This window comes from Globicephala melas, chromosome 11, assembly GCF_963455315.2.
Source record: "Globicephala melas chromosome 11, mGloMel1.2, whole genome shotgun sequence".
NCBI lineage: Eukaryota > Metazoa > Chordata > Mammalia > Artiodactyla > Delphinidae > Globicephala > Globicephala melas.
The window spans coordinates 88783392-88809858 of NC_083324.2; the positions used below are offsets into that span (position 1 = coordinate 88783392).

The window sequence follows — 26467 nt, forward strand, 5'->3', positions numbered from 1 at the left end:
GGCGGGAAGAGGGAGGAGTAGGGTCCCCGCCTTCGCCTTCGCCGCGCTACTCGCCCCGCCCTGGCCATTTCCGCCGCTGAGCAAGCCGGGGAGCGTGGGGAGGGGGGCGGGGTCTGTGCGCCACGGGAGGGGCGGGTCCGGGGGCGGGTCCAATAGCAGGGCTGAGCCTGGGGCTTAGGGACTCAGCCGGTGAGGCCCGCGGCAGCGCCAGAACCAGCAGCAGGCGACGGACAGCGCACAAGGTAGGCTCCGCCGGGTGCAGAGAGGGTGCGATGACCAATGGGACGTTTGCTAGGTGTGAGTGTGTGATCGGATTCCGGAACGGGGCGTCCCAGCCATCCGCGCCCTGAAATGGGCTCAGGGAGCCGAGTGGGAACGGGGAATAACGATCAGGTAGTGAATGATCTTTCTGAGTCCATGGTTAAAGTGACCCCAAAGCATTGTCGGGTATTGTTGATTTTAAGAAAAGAGAAGTACTTGCCGGGACAGTGAGGGGAACTGGGGTGCTGTAAATATTGTCTTGCTCCATGGTAATTGCATAGGTTGTATGCATGTATAAAAATTCACTGAGCCATACTCTTAAAATTTGTGCACTTTAGGGAAGTTATTCTTCAATTTACCAAAATTTTAAAATAAATCTAAAGCAGAAACATGCTTTTTGAAAAGGTGAGGAGGAAACCAGTCTTGGGAGTCCACCCAAGGAGAACTTGGGCGACCAAACTAGCACATCTGCTATTTCTGTGTATGGGTAAGAATGATTGTGAAATTTGCCTTTTCTGATTCTTATAATTTTGCACTTGTATCTTGCTTGTAGAAAGAAACTTTTTATTTCCCCAGAAAAGGATGTGGACAAGTTAAGTACAGGTTGAGAAGCTATGAGAACACCTAAGAAGTGATTAAGTTATATTCATGATGTTAAGTTATATTTCAAGTTTGTGTGAGAGGGGTAGAGTTGAACAATTCCAGGCTGCCCTGGCTTAGTGATAAAATTATGCTTCCCTTTTGTTTTAAGTAGAGAACTGTTTATGAAGGCTCAAGTTCAGGTTCCAAAGTTTCTGGCTGAATGTGGAAATGGGAAAACTGCAACTTTCTTTTGCTTTTCTGTACCCAATACATCAGATACTTCCCTCTGACCTCTCAGAAAACCCTGAGCATCACCTCTTGACATCATCAGGGCCTTGCAAAAGCCATTTGTTAACAAAAGTTTGCTGGGAAGTGAATTTGTGTTCCCAATTCCAAGAGAGGTGCCTTCTCCTTAAATCCTAAGCACACTGAAGCCAAGTTTTGCCATAAAGGGAACTTTTCCTTGAATAACTGCTTTTCCATGAATAATGATTCATGGATGAATCATTAAATTAACTCCACCAAGAATAGCCTGCTAGTGTAATCCAAACTAAATTAGTTTCACTAATGACTCAAAGGATATGTTACAGCTATTGTGTTGTATCGTCCTCACATGACAAATTTCACGTTGAAAGGACAGACATTTTCCTCATACCTTCAGGTAGATTTGCAGTTATGTTCACATGTCCTTTTTCCTCAGTTCCCTTTGTAAAAGGGGGAAAAAAAAGGAACAAAGAATGTTGCTCATCAACCAGTTATACTAAGGGTTAAAACACAACCCCCTGCAGAGGGTGATGTACCCCAGGCGATTTAGGACTTCAGGAGGGAAAATAAGGGTGAGGCATTCTGGGTTTTGTATAAATGGCCCCTAGATAGCATGCCTCAGGGAGAATTTCAATGGCCCCAGATTCTTGCATCTTCTTGTACATAGAAATCACTAAAATCATTCACTTGAGGTATCTGTTCTTTGTGATTAAAAGTAATCTTTTGGGCTTCCCTGGTGGCGTAGTGGTTGAGAGTCCGCCTGCCGATGCAGGGGACACGGGTTCGTGCCCCGGTCCGGAAAGATCCCACATGCCACGGAGCGGTTAGGTCCGTGAGCCATGGCCGCTGAGCCTGCGCGTCCGGAGCCTGTTGCTCCGCAACAGGAGAGGCCACAACAGTGAGAGGCCCGCGTACCGCAAAAAAAACCACAAAAAAACAACAACAAAACAAAGCAAAAAGTAATCTTTTACCAAAATGTATGCTAGACTACATGTTTTTCCTAGTCAAAAAAAAAAAATCTTATACATGTGGAACATATATATTTGGAGCAGTTCCTCAGAGGTATCTGAAAGGCTCTCTCCCAGGCTATCATCCTCAGTAAGGTCCCCGAATAAAATTGAAACTCACAACTCTTATGTTGTGTGTTTTTCTTTAGGTCAACGCCTTTGTGTGCATTTTCCCATACCAAAAAAAAAAGCTATAAGAAAATTATTTGAAAATGTAAACTTGTAGGGTAGAGATGGGATATTGAATCTGTGCATCTACTTTTGCTTCCTCCTGAAACTCCACCAAAACAACAGTAGGATTTTTAAAGACATAAAGGGAAGACAGAAGAAAAGATAAAAGCAATAAAAATTTGAAACTAGAAAGCAGATGGACGAGTGATAAAGGATTTTGCAGACTGAAGAAAGCTAAATTCTAAACCAGCAATGGGGAAAGCCAATGAGCAATCCTATTTGCATTATAGAATCCCCCAATGCTCAGGAATTAGCGGCACCAGGTACCTCAGGGAGATGGAAGGGTATGGTTGAAATTAGGAGGATTGCTTGAAATTCTGGTTCCTAAAAGGCTAAGTCCGCAGATCCCTTTCCCAATTCCCTGCAACCAAGTATCTCTTCTTCACCACACCAGCAGACTTTGGGGGGTTTATTCCCCGGAGAGGGTACAGTCTTTGGACTGGGAAGATACAGTTCACAGTTGGGGGTGGGAGTACCATACTGAAAATATGGGGATTAATTGAACACAGGCAAACTGAATGCTGGGGCCCTTTCCCACTTTTATCCTTTTCTCGTGTGAGTATAGAACCATAGTCCCAAGGACTCAAACTTTCAACGGGAATTGGGAAGTCCATCTATGGAAAGTCTGATGAGTCCAAAGAGAATAAAGATAATGACATCTAAGTTTCCAAATAATATTTATTCATATTATCCTACAGAGAAGCTTACAGACAATAAGCCCCATCCACAAACTTAAACTTATAATCAGCTTTTTGGTATTTACTCTTAAATGTGAGTAGATAATAAGAATTGCTAGGAATTTGAGGACAGTCACTAGTTTGAAAGATAGAAAACAAAACCAACAGAAAAAAATGACTCAGTAACAGACCATGCAGGTAAATAAGAGAAAATATTATATACATTCTATACATGAAGTAACAACAAAATAAAATGAAAAGAGAACATCAGAAACAAAAAGGAGCTCTTGAGAATTAAAGACTTGAGAGCAGAAAAGAAAAACTAAATAGCAAGGTAGAAAGATAAAAATAAGGTGGGCTGTCAGAAAATAGGACAAAACGATGAAGAGTTGGAAAATAGAAAAAAATATGAGAAATTTAGAGCATTGGGTCAAGAGCTTCTACAACCATAAAAAGGGGTCCGAGAAAGAGAAATAGAAAAAAAGGACCAAAATCATCATCTGAATAATTCAAGAATTTTTCCATAATTGAAGGATATGAGCTTCCAGATTAAAAGAAGTCAGCCAGATGGATGAAAGCAGACCCAGGGTAAGGCATAGAATTACGAAATTGCAAAAACTAAGGGGCAAAGAAAAGCTTTGAGAGAGAGAAAAATATTGGCCACATGGAAAATATCAAGATCCAAATGTCTTTGAATTTAAGCAGTAACGCTACAAGCTAGATGACAAGGGAATGATTTCTTCAGAATTGTGAGAGAAAATGTTTTCTAACTAAGAATTCTTACCCAGCAAAACTATACATCGAGGATGGGGAATAAATAGTGTGGAGACATTTTCTACATGCAAAATTGCCAAAAGCCTTTTCTCCCATGCACTCTTTCTCAGAAAGCTGCCAAAGGTTGTATTTTACCAATATAAGGGTGGTAACCAAAGAAAAGGAAAATAGCCAATAGAGGAAACAGGAGATTCATCAAAAGATAAGAAGGAAGGCTCCAGGATGGTGGTAGATAAAGATCGCAGAAGGCTAACTGTGTGCCAGGAGAAGACAGCATCCAGGTCAGAAGGCTATTCTCTGAGATGACATTGATAGGATATCTGATAAGCGAAGAGATTGAGAGTGTATTGACAGGAGATTGGGAGAACTTAGAGTTGAATTAGTAATAAATATATTGTAATTTTATAAATGAAAAAGCCAGATAGTTATTAACTACAGAATAAAAAGTTGTACAGGAAAGGAAAAGTAATCATAGAATTCTATATGGCTTACCTGTGAATAGTATTTACCTAGTCCTAATAATGTGAACTTGAAATGTTTAATCACGAATATGCTATATCTATATGGAAAGGATGGGAAAAATGAGAAGGTGGTGTGTGTGTGTTGGGAAGTTGAAAGAGGACTAAATGCTTATTTTTCTAGATGCTTCCTAGAAATAAAAAATTAAGAAGATATAAAATAAGCATGCTATTTGAGTTATATTTTGAGTTATATTTCAAGATTCAGCTAAAAGAGTTAAAGATGTTTGTCTCATTGGAAATGGGGACTGCTGCTTTCATAGCTCTGTTGAACTCTGAATTGTGTGCATTATAACATTGATTAAAAAAATAAGAAGTAAACATTAAAGGAAATTTTAAAAATTGAAGAGTGAGATTCTAGGAAAGATTCTAAGCTTACAAAAGTTATAATGCCTGTTTTTTTTTTTTTTGCCCTGTCTCTTTTTTTTAAACTTAAATTCTTTTACTCTAAGATGTAATTCAATTTATTTAAAGATCTTTCCTAATGTGTATTATGAGATATGCCTCTACCATCAGATTCACTGAAAAGTAATTTTTTGTATAGCTTTTCCGTGAATATTGAAATATTTTTAAATAAGCCATACTGCTGGGACTTCCCTGGTGGCACAGTGGTTAAGAATCCGCCTGCCAATGCAGGGGACACGGGTTCAAGCCCTGATCTGGAAGATCCCACATGCCGCGGAGCAACTAAGCCCATGTGCCACAACTACTGAGCCTGCGCTCTAGGACCCGCGAGCCACAACTACTGAAGCCCGCGCGCCTAGAGCCCGTGCTCCGCAACAAGAGAAGCCACTGCAGTGAGAAGCCCGTGCACCGCAACGAAGAGTAGCCCCCGCTCGCTGCAACTAGAGAAAGCCCGTGCACAGCAACGAAGAACAAACACAGCCATAAATAAATAAATAAATAAATAAATAAATAAAATAAAAGCCGTACTGCTGAGAATAATAGGTTTTTTCTTCATTCATCAATAGAATTGAAATGCACTTAAGTGACAACCTTGCAAACATTTTCCACTTAGGCATTGGAGACATTTGTTTCTGAGTCAAAGCTATCTACAAAACCATGGCTAATACAAGAGCAGTACTTGATGCTGAAGAGTACCCCAACACTGAGGTACAGAAAAACCGAGTGCTAACTCTGGAAGAATGGCAAGAGAAGTGGGTGAATCACAAAATTGCATTTCACCAAGAACGAGGACATCAGTAAGAAATGTTTACGTTTCTTTATATCAAATGTTGGTCTATAACAGAAATGCTCTATCAGAAACTGACTTTGGAAATAGAAATAATAATATAGATATCCATTATTTGATTTTAAGATGCACATTTTTAGATGTTCACATTGGAGCATCTCTGAAATCAGGATGCATCTGTGGCATGTCATAGGTGAATTGGTAGTGATATTTCTTCTCATGGAGTATAAGTAATGGTGTGACTTACAGTTGATGACATCTTAGATTTATGAAATATGTCTTTTTTTTAATCCCCTATAACATTTATTTGTTGGGCATACATGTTTATACATACGCAGATGCTCAGGTTATATTAATGCTGGCATCTCTTTATGCTGAAAAGTGGTGGTGTTCTGACTTTGCTTTCCAATAGCATGTGTTCAAATGTTAAAGTATTATCTATATGGTAGAAGAAGAGAAGTTGAGAGAAATTAATCAGTGAGCTGAATGCTAAGCAATGTAATAGTAGTAGTAGTAGTGGGCTTTGAAGCAGCAGCAATAAAGATGGGTCAGTGCTGAGTAAAGTGGTCGTGACAGATGTTCCTTCTTCCAGGCAGCCACCCTGACTGCCCAGGGGACATCATTATTATTATTACATTTGCACACTAAGTAATAGTTGGGGTATCATCCTAGAACCATTGTATGAGTTATCTCTGTCATGTAGCTGGCCTTAGAAGACACACACACACACGTATACATTTTCAAAACATATCAAACAAGGAAAAATTAATTTTTTATGTTTAATTACTAATCAAGAAAGCCCCAGGTTTGAGTCACATTAACTGCTTGCCAGTTACCTGACTGAGCAAGTTGCTTAACCTTCCTGTTTCTTCATGTATAAACTGGAGATTTTAATGAATAATGTTACCTACTTCATAAAGTTGTTGGGAAATATTAAGTGAGGTAATACATGAAATGTACTTAGCATTGTAAAATTGTAGTCCTTTCCTCTGTGTCTTGGGCTAATTAAAACAAACAATTTTTTTTTTTCTCCCCAGGCTATTAAAGAAGCATTTGGATACTTTTCTTAAAGGCGCGAAAGAACTGAGGGTATTTTTTCCTCTTTGTGGAAAAGCAGTTGAGATGAAATGGTATGAACAGATAAGCATGAACGTACTTTCTTGTCTTGATGATAAACACTTTGGGTGAATAATAGGATATAAGTTTAAAAAATTCCATTCTCAGGAAATGCACAGGGATTCTATATTTTTAGTAGACTAATACTGATGGGTTCATAGAGGTAATACTCTCAAACAGGAAGACAGTGCAGAAACAGAGGGGAGAACTAGTCTTTCTGTATTGAGTTTCTAAGCAAAAGAATTAGTCTACAACCAAAGTGGTGGGGGAGGCAAAGGATGGGACCAGCCTTCCCTCTTAAATTTCCTTCATCTTTGTGGTGGTTTAGTTTTTGTAGGTGGTTTTGGAATGTAACTAAGTTAATTTTAGGTATTTTAAATAGAGGTGGACAGAAAAGCTCAAAATGAATTACAGCTTTTTGGCAAAACCGTGTATAGTCCACAGTTCAGCTCAATTCTCCCGCCCCTCTACGAGCACATAGGAGGTTTTGTTTTCATGAATCATTGCTAATAAAATCAGTGATAAAGAAAGTATTTCTTGTGAGTAATTCTCTCTTGTGAGAATTCATTTTAATTCACAAGCCACTGTCACTATGGGTTACCCTAAAGTCACAAACCTGGCAATCGTTTCCTATACAGAATTTGTTGTAATGATAATGTACGGAGGCTATCGTACATGCCAAGACATAAGCTTGTATAAGCTTGAACGTTGAGAACTTTGATCGTCAAGCAGGAAAGAAAAATAAAATATATGAAAATGATTAGTAAATGAAAAATATAGTAACTTAAAAATGCTCTCTGCCCTACATAAATACAGGTGGGCAAACTACAGAACATGTGTGCATTGGGAGTGGATTTCTGAGCGGGGATGGTGGCATTTTTGCAGCCAGCCCCCTGCTCCCTCAACTTGTAGCTGAGAGCATTTGTGAGTGGCTGCTGTGGCTTAAGATTCTTGGGTGGCCACGAAATTGAGAACATTATATCCTAACCAACTCACTGAAGCAGAAGAAAGAATTACTTTGCAAACTACCTGCAAGAAAAACATTAACTCTATGAGCAGATTGTCATTTTGCTGTGTCATAAGTGATAACAATCTAGTTCTAGCAGAGGCTTTGATACAAGGTTAGAAAATGGTATTATGAAACAGCCAATTAAATGTGATTGTTGAAGATTTAGGGTCTAAAGTCCTTTGTAATAAAAATGCCAGAACTAAGCTACTGTAATTGTATAAAAGTTATTATATTAGAGGATTTTTCACTTAGGTAACAAATTTGTATATTAAGGTCTATACAGATATCAGATGTGAATAGAAATGTATGAGCTGAAGCCCAAAAGCATTAACATAAAATGTTGAAGACATTTCCTTAGGTTTTGGGTTTCTTTTAGGACAATATATTCCAGTAGAATCCAGCCTATGCCAGTCTATAGTAGGCTATGGTTCATTTTTCCATATATTGAGTAGAAGTAAAAATCCATGCAGCTGGTTTGGGTAACTTTTTTGTTTATATTTTATAACTTCAAAAAATGTATGGAGAATAAAAAAAAAATATTCCATGTATGTTAACTTACAAATTTCCCAGGAAATGTGAAAGACAAGTTATTAATATGTATGTTTTAGAACTATAAACAGTTCATGTTCTGACCACATTTTTGAAAGTGTGTCCTCTTGTGTAGGGAATAGGTACCATCAGTTCTGCTATTATTCAATTGTTTTGAAAATGCTAATTGCATTCTAACTCCACTAATACATTAAGGAACAATTTGAGCATGGTTTGAATTTCACATCTGCTTATATGTAATTTTGTCTGCAAGAAACATGAGGTGAAACACCCAGCTCTACTAAACCGTGTACAAATAGACAAAATGCACCCATGCACAAACCTCAACTATCTCCCCGATACCTCAGTTCACCTCGGTGTGCTGTGAGCCACTTGCTCCCATCCACAGCCAGTGTTGGAACTTTCCACGGCTGCCAATAATCCCCCTTCCGTTACTTTACAATAACTTGAAAGCTGCAGCCCTTCCAACGCCTACAAGTCTACAAGTAAACTTCAGGTCTCTCTCAAGGTAGAGTGCCATGTTGTAGTATTTATATATTTTGTAACCATTTAACATGTAAAACTGTGCCACCATGTCTATTAGGTTCTTGTCTTTTTTCTTTTTAATGTGGCACTAAGTTTTTTCTTCTTAAGTACTATTTAATCCATTTTATTTCTAAAGACTGTTTAATTACATATTACTGAGAAAATCCTGATTCACAGAGATGAGTTATGGCAAATGTGCAGCAGCTTTTTCTTAAAAAAAAAAAAAAAAACCTTTTTAAAAATTAAGGTATAATTGACATACAACGTTATGTTAGTTTTAGGTGTACGGTATGATTTCATATTTGTATATACATATATTGTGAAATGATCACCCTAATAAATCTAGTTAATCAATACATAGTTACAGAACTACATAGTGTTGTGTGTGATAAGAACTTTTAAAATCTACTCTCTTAGCAACTTTCAAATATGCAATACAATGCTACTAACTATAGTTACCGTGTTGTACATTACATCCCCATGACCTATTTATTTTATAACTGAAAATTTGTACCTTTTGACTTCCTTCACCCATTTCACCCATTGCTCACCCCCAGCCTCTGGCAACTGCCAATCTGGTCTCTGTATCTATGAGCCTGTTTCTGGTTTTTGTTTTCTTTTGATTCCACATATAAGTGAGATTAGAAGCTGTTTGTCTGTTTCTGACTCATTTCACTTAGCATAATGCCCTCAGAGTCCATCCATGTTGTCATAAATGGCAAGATTTCAATTGTTTATGGCTGAATATACTCCATTAGGACAAAGCTGTTTAATGTGTACTCCAACCCCCATTTTCCCCATAAGCCTCATGATTTTTACTGCATGATTTTGCATGGTGTGTGATTTTTAAAAATGCATATGTTGGGCTTCCCTGATGGAGCAGTGGTTGAGAGTCCACCTGCCGATGCAGGAGACATGGGTTCGTGCCCCGGTCTGGGAAGATCCCACATGCCGCAGGGCGGCTGGGCCCGTGAGCCATGGCTGCTGAGCCCGCGCGTCTGGAGCCTGTGCTCCGCAATGGGAGACGCCACGGCAGTGAGAGGCCCGCGTACCGCAAAAAAAAAAAAAAGCATATGTTGCATAACTGACTTATGTGTTTATTTAATGTAACATAAAATCAATACTGTACCTGGGTATTTGTGCCACTAGTGCTGTTTTCTTTGAAGTCTAAGATCCCAAGACTGAATTCTGTAATTATAAACCTTACCAGAAAAATACTGGTAAGCTTTTGCGTATGGTAATCAAATAAATTTTTGGATAGGGTTTAGTGTAAGTGGAAATTATAAGATTTTTATAGAAATGGATGATAATGTTCTAGAGCCGAGTGCTCCAGTACGGTATCTACCAGCCCCATGTGGCTGTTTAAACTAAGTCACACGAGCCACGTCTCAGGGCTCAATAGCCTATGTGGTTAGTGGCTGCTGGATTGGACAACACAGGTATAGATTTTTCCATCATCACTGAAAGTTTTAATGGACAGAGCTGATTTAGAGAACTTGAAAAGCATATCTAATTAATAGGATGCTTTTAAATCAGAAACTCTTCCAGTCAAATCCATTTGTAGTAAATCAACATGTTAAGGTATAATTTTCCAAACTGTTAAATTTTTCCTAAGGTCATATAAATCATTTTTTCAGAATTCCACATAGCATAAGGTTTGAGAACATATAGATCCACTTTCTGTGTATCTACATGTTCTGTGAAACGTTGTGAGTCTGAATTCAAATAAATCCCTTAAAATTAAGGAAAATGTATGCTTATTGGTACATATCCTTTTACTTAGTACTGTATTTGAAATAAAAATTTAAGTGTAATTATATGATTTTATGCAGGTTTGCAGACCGAGGACACAGTGTAGTTGGTGTGGAAATCAGTGAACTTGGGATACGGGAATTTTTTACGGAGCAGAATCTTTCTTACTCAGAAGAACAAATTATGGAAATTCCTGGAGCCAAAGTATTCAAGGTGTGTTTTGATTTTGGTAAATAGTTATTTCCATACCCCCAGAAGAAGGTTTTTCTCAGCATGAGTAAGTGAGGATACTATACAAGTGTCAGATGACCCCACTTTATCACCAGATTCACCTGGATATTATACAGTGTAAGGAGCATAAAAAGATAGACAGTAGCTAGGTGTGAACAAATATATATAAATGCCAAGGTCAAAGCTTATTTGTCGTGATTTTGGTTTGGGTTTGTTTGATTTTTAATTTATAAACAGGTGTTTCTGAGAACCTGTCTTGTGCCACACCCTGCATAAGACACTGAAGAGATGAAAACACAGTCCCTGCCCTAAAGAATCGCTTAGCTTAGGACAGAAGAGAAACAGAGGAGGCTGTTTGTCATACATGGAGCGAAATGTAATGACACGGGGTATTAAGGGAACAGAGAGGAATGTTTCCTAACCCAGCCTGGGGGAGCTTCCTGAAGTGTGGTGACAGATAGGGCTAGGACAGGCAGAGAGTCAGGTCATCCAGTCCAGATGTCCTGTAAAGCTGGTACCTGAACGTGACACAGCCAGCTTTTCTTTTGTGACCAACCACCCTTGTGGCCTCAAGGGAAGGGCAGTAGCCTCCTGGCAAAGAGACCAGATAGGAGGTTGTGAGCAGTGGTCCAGGAAAGAGATCCTGAAGGGCTGCACCAGGAGAGCGACGGGGCACTTAGAGGAACAGATAGATTAAAATGATGTTTAAGGTGTCAAACTGGGAGGATTTAGTGATTAATTGAGTGGGAATCCAGGGGGTGGTGAGTTCACATTTCCAGCTCAGATGACTGGTTGGATAGCAGAGAATAAAGGAGAAGCAAGTTGAAGAGCAGAGAAAATGAGTTTTGTTCTGGAGGTGAGTTTAAAAGACCTGTGGCGTGCTGAAGGGATAACTGGCAAACGTCTCTGAAGCATGCGCCAAGCATTTGGGCTGGAAATGATAGATCTGGGAGTTGTCCTCCTCCTGTGACCAGAATGATCCAGTGGAACTGCTTCGCTAGCTTGGGGTAGTAATGTGGAAATAAACAGAGACCACCCAAATGAGAACAAGCAGAGGCTGTCAATTCAGAGGGAGTCGCCAATTGAATTTGTCAGAGGCTCAAAGCCTGGCAGGGGGGTAGGAGAGCTTTCTAGAGAAAAATGCGAAGGCTTCTGGCGCTGTTGGCTAACTAGAAGTGGCATCCCTTGTGATTGGTTTGGGAAGCGTATTTGATTTTGAGCTAGAAGAGAGGCGTAGGGGTGGAGGGGAGGCGTAAAAATCAGGGAGGCTGGCAGTCATTGACCACGTCCTGCAAGGCTGTGGTTAGGCTTCCCTGGCTAGTTGGTGCAGAGGTTATGGGTCCGAGCTCTTACCAGATGTGGTCTGGCCACCATCCGTCTGTACATTCGGTCTCTCGCAAAGCACTCTCTTTTCTAAATATTGAAATTAATTGCTCAGGTCATTAGGAAACTTGAGAGGACTTTATTTTACAGCTTCCTCCCACTCCATTCTGAGATCATCTAAGAATTGCTGTTTGCTCAGTCCGGAGAGGCTAGTCCTCTTCCAGACTCCTTGGAGGAAGTGGTTCTCAGCCCTGGTGGCACATTTGAAATTATCTGTGGATCTTTTAAAATTCCTAGTGCCAAGGCCTTGCCTCCAGCTAATTCAGTCAGAACCTCTAGAGATGGGGCCTGGCATCAGGTCTATTTAAAGCTCCTGGGGGATTCCAGTCTGCAGCCAAGGTTAAGATTCACGGGCTGTTTCCCTGCCTCCAGACCCCTTCCTCTCAGGGCTGACCCCCACTGTGCTTCCAGACTGGTCTTCAAAGACCCGCCCACCTCTGTTGCACCTTATTTCAGAATAAAATCCAACATTTTCACATCCTGAAGTACATCTCCTACCCTGCTCCTCCCCCCACCTCCCAGACTTCTCACCTCCCACACCCGTGATGTCAGCAGATGCATCCAGCCAGTTCTTCCGCCACCTTTTGTTCCGCCTTTCCTGGTGCTCGGGCAGTGAGTTCCCTGCTCTGTCTGCTCTGTTCCCACAGTCCTGGGCACACAACCAGAACAGTACAGCCCATTCTGTACCGTGATGGTTCTTTGTTCCCGCACCTCTCTGCTCCACCAGGCTGTCCTCACGGGGGTCAGAGACTGTCAAATTCACTGCAGTATCTAGAACTTGGGCTAGTCCTGTCTACAAGGTGCTCAGGAAATAAATGCTCATCAGTCAGTGAATGAAAGAGAGGACACTGGGGAGTCAATACAACTGCACTTTTCAGGAGTAACTTTTTTTTTTTTTTTTTTTTTGCGGTACGCGGGCCTCTCACTGTTGTGGCCTCTCCCGTTGCGGAGCACAGGCTCCGGACGCGCAGGCTCAGTGGCCATGGCTCACGGGCCCAGCCGCTCTGCGGCATGTGGGATCTTCCCAGACCGGGGCACGAACCCGTGTCCCCTGCATCGGCAGGCGGACTCTCAACCACTGCGCCACCAGGGAAGCCCTTCATGAGTAACTTTTAAAATGTCTGTCCTTTCTCTCTCAGTCTGCCTGGTAATTGATTGATGTGTATACTTGTCATTAGGGGGTCAAAATATTAGGATTTTGCTAAAGTAAACATTGCTAAAATATAACAAGCCCCAAAATGAGTAACAGTTAACTGATCTTCAGGATTAACCAATCTGATTTTCCTTTTTGGGTTGATCCAAAAGAACCCTATATAGGTTTTTAATTTTAAAAAGTCCCATTAAAAATTATTTTCAGTAAAATTGTGTTTTATTTTCAGTTAAAAAGATATTTGCATAGGTTGCAAGGTGCAGGAAGTGAGGGGGGAAAGATAGAGAGGAATTCACCAAAATGATTAAAATCACTGTGTTCAAAGGGTGGCATGCAGGGTTTTTCTTTATTCTATAAATTCTCTGCAGCATGGTCCATATTTATTTCAAAATTTAAAAAAAAATTTATATTTTTTATAGATTAGTGTTTTTTAAAAATATGTTATTTATTTATTTGGCTGCGTTGGGTCTTAGTTGCGGCATGCAGGATCTTTAGTTGCAGCACATGAACTCTTAGTTGCGGCATGTGGGATCTAGTTCCCTGACCAGGGATTGAACCCAGGCCCCCTGCTCTGGGAGCGCGGAGTCTTAGCCACTGGACCACCAGGGAAGTCCCCCAAAAATAAAAATTTAAAGTAAGATGTCTAAAAAAATTGTTTGCCGTGAAATTATGTTCTTTATGTTTAATTACACATTCTTTCTCTACCACCCGTGTGCTGCTTTGCCCCTCTTTTTTTTCCCTTGACCATTCAAGTACCTCCTAATTAAGTAGAATTTTTTTTTCTTGACTTTTTCATTGCAGAGTTCTTCAGGGAACATCTCATTGTACTGTTGCAGTCTTTTTGATCTTCCCAGGTAGGACTGATGTCTACCTCTGCACTTTTAAAACCTCGAGTGTTTGCTAGGCAATGCTGGGGTGGGCTGAGGGTCTTTTTATCACTCCCATTCCCTTGCGTAGCACCCATGAAGCACTGATTTGAGTCTCTGTTCTGCAGTTATTTTTAACTGCAGCCTGTATGTCTGCACACTTGATATCTTTGCCCTTGGGTAGCTGCTAGGCTCTGGAAAAATTATTAGGACCCTAGGAAGGTAGGGAAAAGGAGGGGAGGGCAAGAAAGTGTCTTCCACTTCACACCTGTGTCTGTAACAGAAATGCATTTCAGGGTGTGGACGGAGGTGAGAGCTCATCTCCTAAAAGTCCCTGATACCTGTTCCAGGGGCTGGGAGGAGAGTTGTCTCAAACTGTCCCTTGTTCCTCCTTTGTGCCCCCAAGTCCAAGCTGCTGCCACCAGCTCCTAGATCTAGGAGGAGATGGACAGCTACATACACACACACACACACACACACACACACACACACACACACACACACACACACACACACACACACACACACACACACACACACACACCAGCATATCCCTAGAGACTCTGAGGAAAAGCAGATGTGAGATCCCAGTTCCTTAACAGCTGGTGAGGTTCTGACATGTGCCATGGGGAACACTATGTTGTTAAAGATTTTATTTTTCTTACATAAATTTTTTTATCTTTTTCTTTCTGGTAGAGCAAATATTGGCAAATTTGACAGAATTTGGGATAGAGGAGCATTAGTCGCTATTAATCCAGGTGATCGCAAACGGTTAGTGATTTGGCTCCTTTAATTATGTTGTTTTTTCCCCCTTTTTTAGCCTCCTTAATTTGCTATATTGTACTTTTTCTGGTTTCCAGAAGATTACTAGACTTCTGCTAGTTTGAAATAGCTTATTGTATTTGGAATTAGAAGACCTATATCCAATAGCATCTTGGTCTAAAAAGTATAGGATTTGGCCACGGGAACATGGGTGCAAGGCTTGTGGCTCTGTCACTTCTAAGCTGTATTGCCCTGGTCAAAGAATTCAACTTCTCTACACTTTAGTTTACTCCTCTGCAAAACTGTAATTTTCCTCCTAATACCACCCTCACCACCTCCACTGAGAGTACCAGGTAATACTTGTTCACTCCTTGCCATGTGTCAGGCTTTCTTAAAATACCTTATGTGAAACAACACAATTTATCCACCAAGCAACCCTGTGAGGTATTATGCTACCATTATTCCCATTTTACAGATGAGGAAACTAAGGTCAAAGAGGTTAAGTTACTTGTCCAAAGTGCGGCAGCAAGTACGTGACAGAATTGAGATTCAAACCCAAGGACTTTGGCTTTAAAGTCACGCCCATGACTAGGCCCCCTCACACGGTTGTTGTGGGAATGGAAAGAAATAACACGTGTAACAAGTGCCGTGTTGACCCTAAATGACTGCTTAAATATTAGCTGCTATTGTATTAGAGCTTTTGGTCTAGATATTTTGGGTGACCATTCTTTTGTACCTGGTCTTATTAGAAAATAAAATTAAAATATGCGAAAGTATACTGAGTAAAATGTGACCCCTCCGGTGTACTTTCCAACCCAAATATCATTCACAGCCTTACTTGGGTGTAACACATAAATACTGAATTACTTCGTAATTCAGTATAGAGGCAGACTCAACATATCAGCAAAAGGAAATTTCTCTTTTTAAAAATGAATTGTTGGGGACTTCCCTGGCAGTCCCAAACTGGTTAAGACTCCGAGCTTCCGTGGCAGGGGGCGCAGGGGGTTCAATACCTGGTTGGGGAACTAGGATCCCGCATGCTGCACGCGGGCCAAAAAAAAAGGATTGTGTGGTGAGTAAGGCTTGTTGCCAAACCTAATCTTATTTTAATTAGACATTGCCACATCCTCTTTTTTTTTTTTAAAAAGATTTAATTTTATTTATTTTTGGCTGCACTGGGTCTTCGTTGCTGCACAAGGGCTTTCTCTAGTTGTGGCGAGCGGGGGCTACTCTTTGTGGTGGTGCGCGGGCTTCTCCTTGCGGTGGCTTCTCTTGTTATGGTGCACGGGCTCTAGAGCTCAGGCTCAGTAGTTGTGGTGCACGGGCTTAGTTGCTCCATGGCATGTGGGATCTTCCCGGACCAGGGCTCGAACCCATGTCCCCTGCATTGGCAGGCGGATTCTTAACCACTGCATCACCAGGGAAGTTCCACATCCTCTTAATATATATTTTCCTCTGGTGATAATTCACACCCCTTTTTCCCTTTTCTTTCTGACACCTTCCTCCTTTCTCTCTTCTCTGGGACCCTCACCTTCCTCACATGCCTAGAAGTCATCATTCCCGGAGGGACCATCCTCAGCACGGCTGTGCTGTCCTCTCTCCTGTACTTGCTCCTTCAAAGATTGCTTCAGTTCTCCTATTACTTTCGTTCTGGTATTCAACAAATACACATTAAGTTCCTACTATGTCTAAATACACATGATGTTGGGGAAATAACTGAACAAGTCGCGCGTGGTATTGGCCCTTTGCTGTTTCTGTATTTCCAGCTCTGTTCTTTCTCCTAAACACCCACATCCCATATCCAGTGTCTGCTCGGCATTTCCCTGTGACATCAGTGTCCGTCATCAACTCAAAAGTACCACCTGTGACTTCTGCGTCTCCATAAAACACCACATTTATACACTAACCTCAGTTCTGCTGAGTCTCTAAGATCGTAGGTGTTCCCCGCTTCCTAAGGTTGTCTACCCTCTTCCTCGAGGTTAGTCTCTCTGCAGGCTTTGGTTGCGTCACTCAGATCCCCAAGGCAGTGGGGAGCAAACCCGAAATCACAAAGCTCACTCTATAGACCGTGCACCTCGTGTTCAGTTATTTCTCCACCATCTGGCTTAATTTTTATAGATAATGATATCATCTGGCATAATAATAAATATAAATATATGTATATAAAATTTTAGCACACAGTAGGAGCTTAATAAATATTTGTTGAGTAAATGAGTGAAAACAAACCTGACTCAAAGCAAGGAAAATATACTGTTTCCCACCAGCCACCACTGCCTCCTCTCTCCTAGAAATAAAGGCCATCTAAGTGGCCTCTGAACTGTTTAGTTCATGGTAAGAAAGAGTCATGAGGCCCCTCCAGAGCTCTTGGAGAATCTAGTTCTAGTTTGGTCACAGACTCTGTCTTCCTGGTCCCCCTCTTCTCTTTCCTCCCCTTCCAGGCATGTGTGTGTGTGTGTGTGTGTGTGTGTGTGTCTGTGTCTGTGTGTGTCTTGTCACAGCCCCAAGAATGCCTTGGCCTTTGTTTCCGGAATAACTGCTTATTTTGAGCCATTAGGAAGATAAATGACTTTATCTTAGCATTTACAGTACTTAGTACTTTTTCCCAGTCCTGCTGAGATTACATATGGGCGAGAACGGATGTGGTTTCTGCTGTGACTCTCAGGTTTCTTGCCTACCATCAATCATACCTCTCATTTTTCTGAATTTTTGAGGCTGGTGGACAGAGAAAGTCCGCATTCCAAGAGGAAGGATGCCTGTGAGTCCTCTGAAACCCTGCCAAACCTGTCTGACCGATCACTTCATGGGGACAGCAAGTCCCTCCTTTCTTAAGAAGAAGAATCTAAAGTTAAAAAGTAAAGGTTTCTGCTCAGAAGTTTGCTTAGGTCTGATTCTTTCACTTGCAAGGAAGAGTGACCAGCCCAAGCCAGCTCAAGTTTTAAGGGAGTTTATGTTGAGGATGCTAACGGAATAAGCTACCGACCCGAGCATTTACCACGTACCAGGCAGTGTTCTAAGCACTTTATGTGTGTGCACTCGTGGAATTCTCACAACCACCTGTGAGTTGGTTACTAGTTTTATCCCCATTTTACAGATGAGAAAACTGAGGCACAGAGAGGTTAAGACTTTGTCAAGCTTACATAGCCCGTAAGTGGAGGGGCTGGACTTTGAGCTCAGGGACCTTGCAGAGTCCGTACTCCTAACCCCCATGCAGGACAGCCTCCCTGATTTCTCCCAGGGCTCCGGACAGGGATGGCAGCACAACCGGGCCCCATGGAAAGAGCCAAGGCTCCTCACTCAGAGCTGTGCAGCTCGTCCACCTCTGTCTGTCTGTCTGTTTCTCATGGCCTCTTACCTCCCTGTGCATGCCTCCTCTGCCCTCCTGCCTCAGCACTCAGCTTCCTCTGCTCCAGCCTCCACCCAGCACAGAAACTCCAGCGTTTGGTCCAATGACCACAGCGAACTAGCAGCTCCTCTTTGGATCTCTTAACTCAGTTTCCCAGTGGAGTCATCTGATTGGTCCAACTTGTCATTCTGTACCAGACCCAGGTCTGGCTCCTGGTCTGTCTGCTGATGGGCCCTGTTAGGGCAGGTCCCCACTCTGAACCCATCAGACATGGCTGGGAAGTGGCATCACCTGCTCCTCAGGACACCTACTCCAAAGGATAGTTGCCGTAGCACTCAGGGTTTATGCCACCCGTGCAGAACTGTAATGTCATAGTACCTTGAATTTTGGCTTGTTTATTAGTCTTATCTCTCTCCAACTAAAGAGAGGAAAGGGACTGTGTTTTGTACCTCTTACCCGCGCCCCCGCTGATGACCCCGTCATCCAGAATATTTGTTAAGCTGCAGCATCCCAGGCCCCACAGCAAACCTACTGACTCAGTCTTGGGATGAATGAAGCTCGAGCATCTCTTCTCCCAGCAGGTGCCCAGGTAATCTTGATACCAGCCTGGTCTAGGAACCACTGCCCCAAAGCTGGCAGTGCTTCGGGAAATATACGTTCAAAGCTGATGGGCCTCCGGGGACCACATCACGTTGGAAGGAGCCTCTGTTCTGCTTAATTTGACATCTTCTGGTCTGATGGGCTCCAGAGCCAGGCCTCCTTTGGATTCCCATCCTTCGCTATTTCCCAGCTTAGGCAGGTAACGTCATTTGCTGAGCCCATTTATAGCTTTTTAGAATGAGAATCTACTTCATGTGATTTTTTAGGAGAGTTAAACTCAGTAATAGAGATGAAAGGAAAAGCTGGCTTCCCTCCCTGCCTCTCGTTCTTTGTAAAGAAATGTAACACATGCCTTTCAATGTTCTTTTCAGCTATGCAGATATAATGTTGTCCCTAACAAGAACTGGGTTTCAGTACCTCTTGTCTGTTTTTTCTTACGATCCAACTAAACATGCAGGTAAAGTTTCTTGTTCTTTTTTCCAGTTGCCTTGTTTCGTGATTTAACTCTATGACTTGGATAGCATTATTTTCTCCTGTGAGGCATACTGCTGATACACACGCAGTCTGTGTCATCCATGGTGGTGGGGATGGGATGTATTGGGCTGACGCCTACAAATACATCCTCATAGGAGGATGGGGTGAGACGTGGACGTGGGGAGGTAGGGGTGTGCAGGAAAATCTCTAAACTATTGCTGTTTTTAATTTCTGGAACTTTATAATTTATTGCATTTAAAATATAACTGTATTTGTTTTGAACGTGTAGAAGGGATGTTTTCTTCTGGATTCATTTAAATGTGTTTGAACATTAAAGCCTGACCTTTTTTCTTTTAACATCTTTATTGGAGTATAATTGCTTTACAATGGCGTGTTAGTTTCTGCTTTATAACAAAGTGAATCAGCTATACCTATACATATATCCCCATATCTCCTCCCTCTTGCGTCTCCCTCCCACCCTCCCTATCTCACCCCTCTAGGTGGTCACAGAGCACTGACCTGATCTCCCTGTGCTATGCGGCTGCTTCCCACTAGCTGTCTATTTTACGTTTGGTACTGTATATGTGTCCATGCCACTCTCTTACCTTGTCCCAGCTTACCTTTCCCCGTCGCTGTGTCCTCAAGTCCATTCTCTATGTCTGCGTCTTTATTCCTGTCCTGCCCCTAGGTTCTTCAGAACCATTTTTTTTTAGATTCCATATATATGTGTTAGCACACGGTATTTGTTTTTCTCTTTCTGACTTACTTCACTCTGTATGACAGTCTCTAGGTCCATCCATCTCACTACAAATAACTCAATTTCGTTCCTTTTTATGGCTGAGTAATATTCCATTGTATATATGTGCCACATCTTCTTTAACCATTCATCTGTCGATGGACACTTAGGTTGCTTCCATGTCCTGGTATTGTAAATAGAGCTGCAGTGGACATTGTGGTACATGACTCTTTTTGAATTATGGTTTTCTCAGGGTATATGCCCAGTAGTAGGATTGCTGGGTCGTATGGTAGTTCTATTTTTAGTTTTATTAGGAACCTCCATACTGTTCTCCATAGTGGCTGTATCAATTTACATTCCCACCAACAGTGCAAGAGGGTTCCCTTTTCTCCACACCCTCTCCAGCATTTATTGTTTGTAGATTTTTTGATGATGGCCATTCATTCTGACTGGTGTGAGATGATATCTCATTGTGGTTTTTTTTTTTTGCTGTACGTGGGCCTCACTATTGTGGCCTGTCCTGTTGCGGAGCACAGGCTCCGGACGCGCAGGCTCAGCGGCCATGGCTCACGGGCACAGCCACTCCGCGGCATGTGGGATCTTCCCGGACTGGGGCACAAACCCGTGTCCCTTACATCGGCAGGCAGACTCTCAACCACTGCGCCACCAGGGAAGCCCCTCATTGTGGTTTTGATTTGCATTTCTCTAATGATTAATGATGTGGAGCATTATTTCATGTGTTCGTTGGCAATCTGTATGTCTTCTTTGGAGAAATGTCTACTTAGGTCTTCTGCCCACTGTTGGATTGGGTTGTTTGTTTTTTTGATATTGAGCTGCCTGAACTGCTTGTAAATTTTGGAGATTAATCCTTTGTCAGTTGCTTCATTTGCAAATATTTTCTCCCATTCTGAGGGTTGTCTTTTCATCTTGTTTATGGTTTCCTTTCCTGTGCAAAAGCTTTTAAGTTTCATTAGGTCCCATTTGTTGATTTTTGTTTTTATTTCCATTTCTCTAGGAGGTGGGTCAAAAAGGATCTTGCTGTGATTTATGTCATAGAGTGTTCTGCCTAGTGTTTTCCTCTAAGAGTTTTATAGTGTTTGGCCTTACATTTAGGTGTTTGGCCTTACATTTAGGTCTTTAATCCATTTTGAGTTTATTCTTGTGTATGGTGTTAGGGAGTGTTCTAATTTCATTCTTTTACATGTAGCTGTCCAGTTTTCCCCGCACCACTTATTGAAGAGGCTATCTTTTCTCCATTGTATATTCTTGCCTCCTTTATCAAAATTAATGTGACCATATGGGCCTGGGTTTATCTCTGGGCTTTCTATCCTGTTCCATTGATCTATATTTCTGTTTTTGTGCCAGTACCATATTGTCTTGATTACTGTAGCTTTGTAGTATAGTCTGAAGTCAGGGAGCCTGATTCCTCCAGCTCCGTTTTTCTTCCTCAAGATTGTTTTGGCTATTTGGGGTCTTTTGTGTTTCCATACAAATTGTGAAATTGTTTGTTCTAGTTCTGTGAAAAATGCCAGCGGTAGTTTGATAGGGATTGCATTGAATCTGTAGATTGCTTTGGGTAGTAGAGTCACTTTCACAATGTTGATTCTTCCGATCAAAGAACATGGTATATCTCTCCATCTATTTGTATCATCTTTAATTTCTTTCATCAGTGTCTTATAGTTTTCTGCATACAGGTCTTTTGTCTCCTTACGTAGGTTTATTCCTAGGTATTTTATTCTTTTTGTTGCAAAGCCTGATCTTTAAGTCATGGCTTTTCAGGAAGAAGTGAAAACGAAGTACATACACTTTTAATTTGTAAAAATACCCTATTTGATTTTTAATTGAGCCTTTTTAAAAAAGTGCTTTGTGTTAGTATTATTTTTTTCTGTTTGAATAAGTCAGATCTTAAAAACTCATTAAAAGATGAGACCTAGTGTCCATAATTAAGTCTGGGACAATCAGATGGAAATAGAAAATAAGTAACAGGATGTCAGCTCTGTGAATGTGATGTAAGTTCCCTTCCTGAACAGTAGGCCTAAGGAAGGGCCTGTAGGAAGAAGATAGAACAGGCCTTGTCTGGGGTGGAGGCTAAGAATTCCCTTCTAGGAAGGGGCAGAAGCTATTTCTTCTAAAGTAAATGGCCCACAGAAAAGTGGGCAGAGTTTGTAGATTGAGGGTAAGTGCAGGAGTGGTAGAAAATCTCTACCCTGGAAGCAGGAAGCCCCAAGGAAATTTGTTCATGAACTCCACTCTGATTTTCCTGTTCCCAAGTTCCAGCTGACTCAGCCATCTCATGTAAGCTGGAGATGGGCAGCTAACATTACCAGTCCCCTCAGTAAGCCAGTCTTTGGTATCAGATGTGCAAAAGAAGCAGCAGAAGAACCTGTCACATCCTCACCTATTTGGATAATTGAGTTATGTATGGAATGTGTATACCAAGGTCACTGGAAATAAGCTGAGAAGTGGGCCCTGAGAATTTATTTTTCTTTACAATTAGATCTATTAGAATTTATTCTTCACCATGTTTCTCTTTTACTTAGGTCCACCATTTTACGTTCCAGATGCTGAAATTAGAACATTGTTTGGTAAGTTACAGACATGTGCTGTAACTTTGGAAATAAAGTCAACAGTTAACTGTTTTGAGCTATTAGCAAACTATTAATATCTAGAAGTATATAAAATTTAAAAGTCAGAAGCCAGTTAATTGGAGACTATTATATCCAAAAAAGGAACCCATCTCTGTAATAGGACTTTTTAGCTAAATGGTATGCTTATGTTAAAGACATCTGAATTCTTCTACAGAGATGGTATGTTTATTTTAGCTCTTAGGAGTTATAAGTGATAATAACAATTCAGAGTGCAGAAAATTTACCCTTAATATTTATTTCCCCATGTTCATTAAAAAGAAAGAAAAGATCTTCAGTACACACTCTTTTAAAAACCATCTGATATGTTTTTAGAACTGGTTGCATTCTTCATAAAGTTTTAACTTGTCACACTTTCTTTTTGTTTCAGGTTCAGTGTGCAATATTCATTGTCTGGAGAAGGTTGATGCTTTTGAAGAAGGACATAAAAGTTGGGGAATTGACTACATTATTGAAAAGTTATATCTATTTATAGAAAAGTAAATGAGACGTAAATAGAAGCAAGTAATATCAACATGTTTTTGAGCAATTGAAAATTGTGCTAAGGCATGAAAATATAATAGGTGACTTTTGGAAAAAAATTCTTCACAAATCACATCACAGATCTTTGCTCAAAAATGCTTATAACTTTTTAGGAAAAAAAACATGTACTTTGGAAAAGAGACTGATTGGGGGGCGAAAGATTATACCTGTGTGTCTTACTTACAGATTGCAAGAATTTTTTACAATCAGCATGTATTACTTGTATAATTAAAGAATAAAAGAAAAATATAATGCATATAACTTAAATATAATAGACAGAAACATTGGCATTCTTTACGAAATTTAGAACCATTGAGTAAATGTAACACTTTAATGGGGTCCAAGGTAAAAGATAATGGTCTAAGACATTACATAAACATTAATTTTTACTGTAAACCCTCATATTGTACTCAATCCTAGCACTCCTTTTCACATTTTTTTCCTTATATAATTTTATATATGGCAGAATGAAGAAATAAACTTTTAAATTAATGAAATTAACCAATCTATATGGAAAAAATATTTTTCCCAAACTGTAAAAAGTATCTTTAAAAGTTGTTTTCTGTGTTTGGCAGTTTTTTGTTTCTCGTAATTTAATCTTGTTTAAATGATAGTCTTATGAAGTGCAGTGTACTTAGGGCTGGATTCATGTCTGTTCATTATGAAAGTTTAGATTCAAAACTTTTCAGTTTTTCATTAAAAATCACATTTTGATAAATCAGACATTCCTTTCTTACTGCACTACCTAATATTTAAATGATTTAGATTGTTTAGCTCATGTTAATGGGATGGTGTGTATTATAAAAATTATTTCATTGTGTGTTTATGAAAATTTCAGAAACTTTGAAATCTCCAGCGTCTCACTTTCAACCATACATCTCCAGCTCATTTTTCTGTGTGTGCTCAAAACCTTCGAGCCTGCACCACTTTCCCCTCCCCACCAAATCCCTCACCCCTGAAGCCAAGCACGTGGGGCATGAGTTGTGAAATTAGATAGGTGGTCAGAGTGGGTGCTGGAAGACCAGGTGCCCTTGGGGGAGAGCAAAGCTGGAGACCAGAACCCAGGTTGGGGCCAAGGAACCACACAGGTGATAGAGATCTGCCTGTTAAGGAGGTGCCCGGAGGCTGCCTGAAACTCAAAGCCCACCAACCCAGGAGGGATTCAGGTTCGTAATGGTAGCAAGCTTTTGCTCCTGTAAGCTCACAAGCCCATGCTAAAGCGCCTACAGTCTGCTCCTTCTCTGTTCAAAGGTTGCACCTCTCCTCCCGGACTGAGATGCTTCTATGTGGCTTGCTCTCTTCCTTTCTCTCGTCATTGTCAGGTACAATCTGAGATGTAACTGTGTTACATCTTTCTCTCATTATTGTCAGGTACAATCTGAGATGTAACTGTGTCATTGGACTCGTTCTGGGATTCCTTCTCAACTGCATGTATGTGGCATGTCTTCCCACACTCGCAAAACCAGCAGTCCATGTGCCTAAGCACTAACTCCCTCCCCCAGACTCCTCAGCCTGTCGCCTTCCGCCCCATCCTCTCTGCTGTAACCACCCTGAGCTGGGTCTCCATTTCCCCCGCTCTGCCGCGTGGTCCTTTGCACAGGAGTCAGCCACTGACCACAAGATGTATTCTTCAAATCCTTTGCCTCCACAGGCCTCAGGGCTTGTTCTAGGTGGAAGGAGGAAGAGATGGTCATGCTATTCCAGGACCCTCTAAGTAAGAAGTATTGGAGGGAAGCACAGAGGAAATCCATGGAGACTTCGCCATGGAGGAGGGATGATTCTTCATAGGAAACTCAGAATGTTAGAGTTAAGACTTAGGGCATCGCTTCTTTTTTTTTTTTTAATTTATTTTTGGCTGCGACGGGTCTTAGTTATGGCACGCGGGATCTTCGTTGTGGTGCGTGGGCTTCTCTCTGGTTGTGGCGTGTGGGTTTTCTCTTCTCTAGTTGTGGCGCGCAGGCTCCAGGGCACGTGGGTTCTCCAGCTGAGGCACACGAGCTCAGTAGTTGTGGCACGTGGGCTTAGTTGCCCTGCGGCATGTGGGATCTTAGTTACCTGACCAGGGATCAAACCCACGTCCCCTGCATTGGAAGGCAGATTCTTTACCACTGGGCCACCAGTGAAGTCCCCAGGGCATTTCTCTTATTAATCAGTGTATATATGCGACGAGGATTGCACTATATAAGGTATTTGAGAAACCTTTCAACATTGACTCTAGAGATAAGCAAGTGCTATTTTCCTAGCAATACTTCCTATAAATACTAGAGAATCATCAAAGGAAAGGTATAACATTGGAGTTTGCTGCCTGTAAGTAGTATCCTTTTAAGTATTCATTAGTTTGTCCATTTAAAAAACATGTATTGACTCCTGCTGTGTACCAGGCATGCGCTAGGTAGGCACTGCGGATATGGTTCCTGCTCTCCTAGAACTTAGTTTCTGTCTTCAGAAAAAGAAAGAAAGGATGAAGATAAAGAGCAATTTTAAGATTGGATAAAAAGAAACTGGACTCTACACTTGGTAAAGTACAAAAAGGACAAGTGAAAAGGGAAGGGACGGTGTGGGTTGGGTTGACAGGAACGCTGGAAGAGAATTTGTGTTTAACTCCATGGAGAGGCAGCAAACAGTGAAGAAAATGATTGCTAACGATGCCCAGCTAGAATGTGGGGATCCTCAGTGTGAAAGACGCAAACCTACTTGTGTTTAGTTCAGAAGCTTTGTGTCACTGAGAAAGCTTTAACTCTGATCAAACGCCACAAAATTACATTTCCATACTTTAAATTTACCAATTAGAGTCTTGACAGCAAATCGTCAGGGTTAATTGTCAGTGTATGTGCCACAATGCTTTCCAGAACCGCTTTGCTAACTACCAAGTGGCAGAGCGATGACTGTGAACATTCTTAAATAAGTTGTATTTATTGCAGATTTGTCTGGTTTACCTCGCTAAATACCGCCAGCCTCTTGGTGCAGTACTACTGGTTGCCGCACGGGGACAGCACAGGATCAAGAAGAAGAAGGCAGGCTACTCACCAAGCAGAGCTCCTCTCTACTGAGAATCACACTCAATGGCAAGACGTCGCTGAGGGGTGGGGTAGAAGCTCCGTCACAGTCAGCAAGGAGTTGGGGGTCTTTGGATTCGTTTTAAAACAATGTTGGAGCAGAGGCAAGTTAGAAGCACCTTCAAGCATCAATGAAATCCGTATGAAAAGCATCTTGAGAAGGTAATTAATCACAGACTTGGTCTAGATCTCTGTTCCCCGCAGTAACCGCCAGCTGCATGTGGTTACTGAATGGAATTAGG

At 41.3% G+C, this 26467-nt stretch overlaps 1 protein-coding gene across 1 annotated transcript; it reads left to right on the plus strand.

Annotated features, from left to right (window-relative positions):
- The first annotated feature begins 142 nt into the window (after positions 1–142).
- TPMT (thiopurine S-methyltransferase) lies at positions 143–26467 on the plus strand. Its single transcript, XM_030881323.2, has 9 exons — positions 143–242; positions 5333–5516; positions 6544–6636; positions 10538–10670; positions 14023–14075; positions 14784–14858; positions 19164–19249; positions 22543–22587; positions 23018–26467. The coding sequence occupies exons 2-9, from the start codon at positions 5377–5379 to the stop codon at positions 23128–23130; spliced, it is 738 nt and encodes a 245-aa protein (XP_030737183.1). The 5' UTR covers positions 143–242; positions 5333–5376; the 3' UTR covers positions 23131–26467.

Excerpts from the sequence above, each read along its gene's own strand:
- TPMT (XM_030881323.2), top strand. The coding sequence starts at position 5,377 with ATGGCTAATACAAGAGCAGTACTTGATGCTGAAGAGTACCCCAACACT. Across the intron at positions 6,637-10,537 it reads AAAGCAGTTGAGATGAAATG|GTTTGCAGACCGAGGACACA; the intron begins GTATGAACAGAT and ends GATTTTATGCAG. Across the intron at positions 19,250-22,542 it reads CGATCCAACTAAACATGCAG|GTCCACCATTTTACGTTCCA; the intron begins GTAAAGTTTCTT and ends TCTTTTACTTAG.